Source organism: Mytilus californianus, unplaced genomic scaffold (genome assembly GCF_021869535.1).
Source record: "Mytilus californianus isolate M0D057914Y unplaced genomic scaffold, xbMytCali1.0.p SCAF_13, whole genome shotgun sequence".
Lineage (NCBI taxonomy): Eukaryota > Metazoa > Mollusca > Bivalvia > Mytilida > Mytilidae > Mytilus > Mytilus californianus.
Genome location: NW_026262615.1, coordinates 3,823,375 through 3,833,308, shown reverse-complemented (window position 1 = coordinate 3,833,308; position 9,934 = coordinate 3,823,375). Strand labels below are relative to the sequence as shown.

The 9,934-nt window shown below is 34.7% G+C and overlaps 1 protein-coding gene across 1 annotated transcript; it reads right to left on the bottom strand.

The window, feature by feature from the left end:
* Positions 1-1,394: 1,394 nt before the first annotated feature.
* LOC127723026 (uncharacterized) lies at positions 1,395-9,628 on the bottom strand. Its single transcript, XM_052229435.1, has 5 exons — positions 8,627-9,628; positions 6,905-7,009; positions 5,315-5,398; positions 4,462-4,557; positions 1,395-2,987 (listed from the first exon to the last, which is right to left on the bottom strand). Exons 1-5 carry the CDS (start codon positions 9,164-9,166, stop codon positions 1,626-1,628), a joined length of 2,187 nt encoding a protein of 728 aa, XP_052085395.1. The 5' UTR covers positions 9,167-9,628; the 3' UTR covers positions 1,395-1,625.
* Between the last annotated feature and the right edge of the window lie 306 nt (positions 9,629-9,934).

Here is a 9,934-nt window from a genome sequence, read left to right as displayed (position 1 = left end):
GATCTGTTTCTGTGACATGTGCTTTTGACCATCCACAAGAACCTGCGGTCATCCGATGTTCAGTACTTCAGTACTTTGATTTACAATTAATATTGATTCAATCATAGGGTCTTTGCATCGGAAATAATCACATTTATTCTAAAACCAGTTGTTGGCATGATACGGGTTATGTTCTTCTCGTATATTTTATGATGGTATGATACTAAATCCCTAACGGGAGGTATTGTGCTTGATTTGCATATGATGAAGACATAATCTTTCAATCAGTTTAATTGAGGTCTGGAGCTGGCATGTCAGTAACTGATAGTAGTCCTGTGTTAATTTATGTTTATCATTGTCATTTTGCTTAGTTTCTTCTGTTACCTATTCTAACATCGGACTCGGACTTCTTTTAAACTGAGTTTTACTGTGTGTATTGCAATTGTATTTGTTCATTGTATTTGTTTATTTACATTGGCTAGAGGTACAGGGGAGGGTTGAGATATCACAAAACATGTTTAACCCCGCCGCATTTTAGCGCCTGTCCCAAGTCAGGAACCACTGGCCTTCTTGTATATTTTTATAGTACACATGTTTGTTTAGGGGCCAGCTTAAGCCCGCCTCTGAATGCGGGATTTTCTCTGTGTGTTGAAGACCCATTGGTGGCCTTGGGCTGTTTTTTGCTCTTTGTTCGTGTTGTTGTCTCTTTGACACATTCCCCGTTTACTTTCTCAATTTTATTAACGAACAATTTTAGATGATACTGATTTTTATCGCACCACGGGTAAATTATGACGTTGTGATTGTTTAAACGCCGTCACGTGGTGACCCCTATGGATCCGTAGGGGGTTTAGTAAATTTCATAGGGGGTTCATGACGTCACGTGTACTGTTAATGGTGACGTCATCTATTGATGTTGTTGTATATCATGCATTCTTTATTGGTCTACAAAACGCGGCAGAAAAAGTCCCGCGTGCGATAAATTCGTTATACGGTTCGTTACTGGCCCCCTACGGATCCATAGAGGGTTAGTAAAACCCATAGGGGGTGAGGCCGAAGGATCCGCAGGGGGTCATTAGCGAACCATATAACTTATATTAACGGTCAACTCCTATATATATTATAAGTTATTACATTTACGCATTTGACCTGTATGCGGTATGTCAGTGTTATTCGGTCATAAACCGTAAGATTAAGAGACCTCTGATCTTTTGCTTTGGTTTCCTTGATTCAGTACTAATATACGTGTTTATACTAAAATTATAGTACATGTATGTAGCTTCGAGAAAGGTTCTTGTCCTTATTTTTGAGTTATAAGCCATTGGAAATTTGGCGGGAAATGATTCTCTCTAGAGTTTTCATGCATTTAAAATTAACACCTTTTTTTCTTTCAAAAACTATGAAAATATAACAAGGATGTTATAAGATTTAATAAATTACTTTTTAAACTATTTGTAATAAAATTATGAAAAGAAAAAGTAGGGGTTAGCGGGATTAATTTTTAATGACATATGGATAAAACCAGAGGATTCCGAAAATCTGTCAAAAGGAAGATCAGAGAACATCCTTAAGATAGTCTTTGCATTAATTTGAATATACAGCAGATTTCATATTATTTTCTTTTATAAATGGTTTGAAATTAATGTTTAAAAAGTTTCCTCATCAGATGATTCACTGTCGCCATTTTTGTTCAACTTTTCAAGTCTTTGTTTAAGTTTATTTTGAAACGATGCGCAATGCTTCAAACGGGATTCTGCAGTTTTAAAGTCCTCTAATTCCATTTCTCCATTGAGTTGACACCCTGCAATGGCTACAGCTTGAAGGTTTTCCGATTCTATTTCATCATCGGAGTTGCACCCTGCAATGGCTACGACTTTAAACACCACTGATTCACTTTTTCCGTTTAATTGGCACCCTACAACATCTGCAGTTTTAAACACCTCTGATTCACTTTTTCCGTTTAATTGGCACCCTGCAACATCTGCAGTTTTAAACACCTGTGATTCACTTTTTCCGTTAGAATGACATTCTGCAATTGCTGCAGCTTTAATCACCTCTGATTCATTTTCTCCATTAGAATGACATCTAATAAGAATCTCTTTCTCATCTTTATTCTGAACTGTAAGATTATCATTATTAGAAAACGTAGACTCGATTTTAGTGTTAGTTTTCGAACAAGTTGGTTTGCGAAATATTGTTGTATTTTCGTACACTTGTTCCTCAGGCATTATATTTCCCGTGGTGTTTGGGAATATATTTTCAAATGCATCGAACTTCTTGTCCTTTGGTTTTTCCATCCTTTTATTCGGAGGATTAATACCTACAGGATTTGAAGATGTTTTCTTAAAAGGTATAAAATTGAACGAGTACGCATCTTCTAAACTATTGCTGCGCAGATTGAGATCGCCAACTGATTCTGGGGGAATATCCAATGTTTCTGAATGATAAGGTTCTTTAAACGCAGCTGCATTGCACTCACTTGCATTTTTTACCATTCTGGAAGCTGATTGGTCTGTTGTTTTAGCGTTAGTTTTCACGTTATCCATAGTTTCGTAAACGTCTGTTTGATTATTTCGCGCCAGAATGGTATGTTTTTGTGATATAATGTTACTTTTCTCCTCGTCAGTACTATTACTTTTTATAGTTACAGTAGACAGGTCTAGACTATTACCAACGCCTTGGTCTTTAGTAGTAGATTGGGGAACATTTCGGACAAAATCTGATCCCATCTCTTGCCTTTTGGCAGTGTCAGGTGATTTATTTATGTCAATTTTGTCACTAACATGCATCGATTCATATTTAGCTGTAGACAAGTGAGAATCGTTCCTAGGAATTTGTAGAGTATTTGAATTTTCCTGAACAACTTCTTTTGCTTCTTGTCTCTTTAGTCCATGTACGGAAATATATTTGTTATCGTCCGCAGTTGTCTTTTGTTGTTGTCTTGACTGTTGTTTGTGCCTACCTTTCTTTTTAGTCCTTACATATTCGTTTTGGGTACTTTGAGCGAACTTAAAATACAGAATTATTATTTACATTATAGCGTTTTGTGAATTAAATGAGATCAAGCAATAATTCAAAAATGTGTTGAAACAATAATTACACTGATAATTATGTCAAGAAAGTATCAAATTTGGAATGCAATGAGTAAGAAAAATACAGTTTTCAACAATTATACATCAATTCTTCATATAAAGATCTTTATGAGGGTCTTGATGGGGTTTACAGAATACAGAATAATGGCTAAAAAATATAACGAATAGAGGAAAAAAGCAAAAATATTAATCATAGAGAATAATGGAACTAAAAGTTTATTGAGGGAACATTGTATTTTCGTGTATATTTGATTGTGTGGTTTTGCCAAAGTCTGCATACAAGCCTATAAGACAATTTGTACTTCATCGAACATTGAAATTCGTGGTTCTTCTATTCTCATGAAATCCACGAATAATAATGTATCCTGCAATCAGCCAAATATTGCACAAAAAAAAGTGCACAAATAAATTATTGCTTTATTTGTACTTGTGCAAATAACGTCTCATGTTACCCCCGCGTCCACATTGAGCAAGCGGCAATGTGAATATTTCTTTTTGCGTGACAGTTCATTTTGGTGTCTTCCGTGAAATAGTTCCGAGTAAGATATAAATAATTCCTCTGCTTAACGTTCTGATGTACAGAGTTTTAGATTACGAATTAAGAACATTTGCAAACGAACGACCTCAATATGTCTATTTTTAGAAAGAGACGTTAAGCACAACCATCGTCAATCTAATTCTGGGCATGAAATCTACTGTCAAGCATGACTATATAGAAAGAATAAACTTACAAGTGTATCATACTACTTTTTATGTAGTAAATAAGTAAACATGAATTAAATTTCTTTCACTTTACTGAATATTGATAATTTTAGTTTACTTGACATGGGTACAAAATATCTGGGCCTTAAATGTATTATACATTAATTAGGAAAAATTTAGTAAAATTAACTGTTGTTTGGTTTTAAGCTAGGCCATATGAGCTTTTGTCATTACTTGGCGACCGTTGTCCTCGGCATCGTCTCTTCGTCGTAAACTTTGAAAAAAAATATCTGAAAAATTGGAAAACTATTTTGGAGTTATTGTCCTTAAAACGTAAGGTTTTGAAAATAAGGATTAGCGGATTATTTCGACGCTTAAATGGGCTTTAAAGAGGAAATGTTTATCAGAAGTTTCCATGTTCGCATAAGTGTCCTTCGTCCTTTCATGTATTTTGACTTATAACAATAGGACAGCGGTGTAAAAGAAAAGTGGAAGATACCAAAGTGATATTCTAACTCATAAATCGATGATAAACTGTCAACGCGATGGCATAAAATGAAAAACTATCAAAAGACAAACCACAGTATACAAAACACCATCTAGAAAACTAAAGACAGAGCAACACGAATCCTCACCAAAAACCCGGGGTGATCTCAGGTCATCCGGGTGGGTGTAAAAGTGTATTAACCTGTGTTTCTTTTGTCTTAACCCTACATGGAAGTTCTTCATATCGATTTTCCTCAACAGAAAATCCATTTGCTCCATTGGAAAAATTCTGTAAATTCTGAAATGAAATAAATGCTATTAGCACAAGTTACAACCGCAAATATAAATGCTATAATATAAGATAAAATTGAGAATGGAAATGGGTAATGTGTCAAAGAGACAACAACCCGACGATAGAACAGACAACAGCAGAAGGTCACTAACAGGTCTTCAATGCAGCGAGAAATTCCCGCACCCGGAGGCGTCCTTCAGCTGGCCCCTAAACAAATATATATACTAGTTCAGTGATAATGAACGCCATACTAAACTCCAAATTGTACACAAGAAACTAAAATTAAAAATAATACAAGACTAACAAAGGCTAGTATAATCTATTATTACGAATCTTCGGCGACCGACAATGATACGAAATTAGTTAATGCGATTTCTGTCGAGTTAAATTAAGTTAGTACTCTATACTAGTCAAACGTGAAACGTGAGACAAGGTACTGTATTGAAACGTTTGTCCTGTGTTAATTATTTTACAATAAAACAAACATGGCAATTATTCTTGATTTTACAGTACTGCTGTCACTTTCTGCATGTATTTCAATGGCTATGTCGTCTAAGAAATAAAGTATTTGATTATTATGTCATAAACCAATGGTTATGACTTACCGAATATGCATTAAATATTTGCCACTAGACGTTTAGCGACCAACAACATTGTCATAAAACTATGACGTCCCAAATATGTATGAAATGTTTGCCACTGGACGTTAAGCAAGCAACAATCAATCATTGAATCAGATACTTATGAACAAATGTTTATATACCTCAGTTCCCTTTATTTCATCACAGATACATGCATATGCACAAATGTCCTCTCCTGTTGTATTAATATTGACAGGTTCAGAATTCTACAACAAATGAATAATTTTCATTTTACTCTACAATTTACAAATTGTATGTTTTAATTACAACCACACGAAGGCGTCTGTCTGATGATTGTGTGCTTTTACACCAAGATTTTAATGGTTAATGCAATAGGACCATTCAGCAATTTGGTCTAACTTTATGATAAGGGAGCTACCATTTGATTTTTATGGGGGGCTAGGATGAAATTTGAAAAAATAGGCAGGACAGGAGTTTTGGGTAAAAAAAAAAGGCAGGATGAGCAACTTGGCAAAAAAAAAAAGGCAGGATGACAATTTATGTAAAAAAAGTTAGGATAAATTAATAAAAAAAAAAATGCAGGACCGAATAGAGTGAAAAATAAAAAGGCATGACAGAGATTACAACTAAAAAAAAATGCAGGACAAAATTTTTCTTCCTAGCTGCCCCCCCGCCATAAAAATCAAATGGTAGCTCCCTAAAGCATGGTATATTGATTACGTTTTAAATGACATATTGGTTTTAATAAATATAAATATACAAGTAAATACCGGTAACTGATTCTTGAAACTAAAAATATACGTTTTTATAAGGCAGGTATGAAACATCAGTTAAACCAAAAAATGACTGACAGAAAAATCTGCACTGTCGACTTAATTTGTATTTTTAGAAAGACGATGGTATTATCTCCCCTTATATGGCAAAGTTGAAACAAATTAAAACAAGAAGTATTTTGTATTTGTACAATACAGTTGAAAAAAATACAATAAAACACATATTATTCTTCGTTTAGATAAAAAGTCTAACAAATTAATTACATTCTTCTCTTGTACTTTTAGTTGAAGATCTAGACCGATTGCGTTCTGCTTTTTTACAATCTAAGATGGCGGAAGACTACCGTACCGACAGGTAAAAATCTCCACTGTCGACTTGATTGGTATTTGTTTTAATTTGTTGAATTACCCTTTAATAATCATTTTAAACATAAAACTATCCCATCATTTCACAAAGAGACTCTGGTGTTAGAAAAAAATTCAGTTAAGTAGATATATAATCACGAAAGGGAAATGAGGAAACTTATTTTTAAAGAAGGGGGAGGGGGTCACTACAATTTTACGAAATGGTGTAGGTTATTCCACAAACGGATGATATACGTTGTAATGTGTCAGATGGTCATCCTTGGATTTCCAGTTTTTGTGTTTGAGCGTTCCTGATAAATGAGGGGCCTGATGGGTTAATATCGTTCTTCGTGATCGGCGCATTTTCGCTATCGTGATCCGTTTTTCTACAGATTTATTTTTTTTTTCATATTTTCGTGATCCGTGATCATGGAAATTTATTTTCTGTGAATCGTGATTGACAAAAAAAACAACTGGTGAATCGTGATGAGACCCCCCCCCCCCCCCCCCCCCCCCCCCCCCCCCCCCCCCCCATCAGGCCCCTCATAAATGTAAATTTGGAACAGCGGTTAAGACACACCAAAATGAATAAAGTGTTATTGTGGTAAACTGGCTATATGTCTATGGTAATACCTCAGAATCGATCGGTGTGTAAGTATTTCCTTGTATTTCTGTATACGTATTTCCTGCTTCTATATCATGGTCTAGGTTGGAGGAAGTGTTCGACAATTTAATCTTCTGTAAAATGATTAAGTTTCATTAGCTATATGTGATAGTACATTGCGTTTAAGGTCAGGGAATAGTAAATGGGCTATGTCACAGATATATGGTGGTTTTTATTCAGATCAGTTCTTTATTTTTGTAATGAATTCCTTATATTTTGTTAATTTATGAAAACGTTGTAATAGTTATTTAAAATATCAGCTTATGTACATTGAAGAACGAAGAAAAAACTATAATTGCTATGATCATTCATTATATACAAAGGTATTACGCTCAATGTCTATTGAACACATTTACTGACAGAATAATAACACGCAACACAAGTACAATCTTATATATGGGGTTTTAAACAAATAAAGAGAATTGGGAACTTTTAGGCTATATACATATTTGAAACAGATCTTATTCGGAACTTATTAAGGTTGGATGAGGGTTATTTCCATGTGTTTGTAATTCACATGTTTCCGTGCCGAACAGCTGTTTGTTTTTATAACTTTTTTTTTATGCTACTACAGTAAATAAAAATGTACAATTCAAGCCTAAATCCATCTTGACGAGTCGTAAAGATGTGTCTTCTATGTGTTTATACACATCTATTCCAAAATTGATTAAAAACAAACGTGGTAACCGGAAACACATGGAAATTGATAATATGTTATAAACTATCCATATCTCGATTGAGCTATTACATCATGTACATTCCGATAATCTCTTGCCTTTTAACGCCAAATAATATAAATATATTTTAATAATAACAATTTTTATCTAATATTGATGTTACATTGATATTTTTGTAAAAGACTAACAATATGCAGTTTCAAACTCCGAAACAGTGGTGACGTTGCTTCGCTAAACTATCGTTAAAGTCAACGTAGCGTCAGTAAGGAGGACGTAACCGCTGTTTCGGAGTTTGATGCAGTTTATCTACCTGTAGTTTGCGGAACTTCTTGTACTAATAAAACAGGGACCGTCACTTAAATAGCTGTGTCAGTGGAGTATAACTGTTAACAGCGTGTGCAATATTGTTGTTGAATAAGAAAAAGATGTGTTTTCCCATGGAAGAATCCCTCATCGGCGAGCAAATCATCCGTCGGAGAAAATGTGTTTTATAACTTTGAATGAAAACAGAAACATCATTGCCACTTCCAGCACTATTGTGCTAACTCGTGGCGGTCAGTTTTTATTGGTGAAGGAAGCCGGACCACTGACCTTCGGTAGGAAGTGAACTAAGATTGGAGTCGAGCGCACCTGCCAGGGGCGGGATTCGAACTCACAACCTCAGTGTTGACAGGCTAGTAAAACAGTAGTTCGACCACTCGGCCGCCGAGGCCCTCACACTAATAAATGAACGAGGGGAAGTACATAAGGTAGGAATAATGATTAAAAATGGTCATTAATGGAAAAGAATGCAAATGGTGTATCAATTAAATACAAAAAACCTACGCATACATGAAAAAATCAAAGGCAAATCAAATGAACAGCGCTTTTATTACCGTTCTTCGTTGTTTCAAAGTGTCAATGAGGCTTTCGACAACACGTAGAAAAAAATTCACACCTAATTGCAAGTTCAAGACGGTCACAGACACCGGTTAGAAAGGGGGATTTTTTAATACTACTTTTATTATGGCTTACATTTGGTACTTGCATCGTCTTTTGTAGTTTGTAGAATTTAGCTCTCCACCGGAAGCAGCAGAAAACAGATACTATAGCTACAATTAAGGCCAATCCAGCACTCCCAGATATAATAAGTACTGTTAAAGATAGAGCACTGCTTTTCAAAACAGTATTTGTATACAAGACGGAGGTAGTTTGTAGAGGTAATTCAGTAGTTTCAAACAATGAAGTTGGCAATGTTGTCTCCTCCAGACAAATACAATTACTCGGTAACTGATTGAACCCAAAGTCGATGGCACAAAATATATCACATTCCAAACAGGTAGACGTATTAACTATTGTTATTTGTACAAAGTCTTTAGGACAAGACAAGACGCACATGTTTTTAATTGTATTAATCAAGCTAATAGATAAATTACACGTCTCCGGATACATTTGTGATGAAATCAGATGCATTCCGAGTGGACACTGAAAATCACATGACCCATTCAAACCGAGTTTTGAACAAACAGGTGCACAGCAAGTGGTATTTTCATTAATATCATATTGTTCACACATCTGAAGTGATTTCACCTCCTACAAGAAAAAATATTTTAATCATGATTATGGTAGCAAATTAATTTCGGTTAGTATAAAATTATTGTTAGTGTCGAACTGTAATCATGGGGAGTGCGAATAGGATGTTTAACAATTGTTGTTTTTCGGTTTGGCGGTCAATATAAAAGCTAATTATCGCGGATTGGGTAGTGGCCACACTAGCGGACGTTTAATGGTGCTTTCACAAATGTTTTGTACTTTTGTTTTTAAATAGTTTAAGTATCTTAAACGTGTTGTATTTATTTTGTAGATTATTTTGTTACAGAACACATTCAAGATTGTGCCATGCAGTGTCCTTTGTGTTTATTTTAGTTTGATGGACATTGAGGCAGAGGAGATATTTTGTATATGATAATAAATTTTGAGGTGGTCACTGCGCCATTCATTACCCAAACATTGTGTTTGTTTCATTGTATTTATTAAGAAAAGTTTTACAATGTAGTGTACTAGTATATTATTGCATGTGCTCAATTGTGTACACATGCTTTCAAAATAGCTGGAGCATTTTAGCACATTAGTATTGTGTGCTTGTTAAAAACAAAGTGCATTAAAACATAAATATATATATATTGAGCTTTAAACTCCTAGCCTATTATTGTACACTAACTGATCATCGGTTTGATGCAACATGAGACCGTGTAACTTTGTATAATGAGAATATTCACTGAAAAAAAAAACATCCAAAAAGAGCAAAATACGCCATGCTTGAAAATTCCGCTTTGTTTGCGA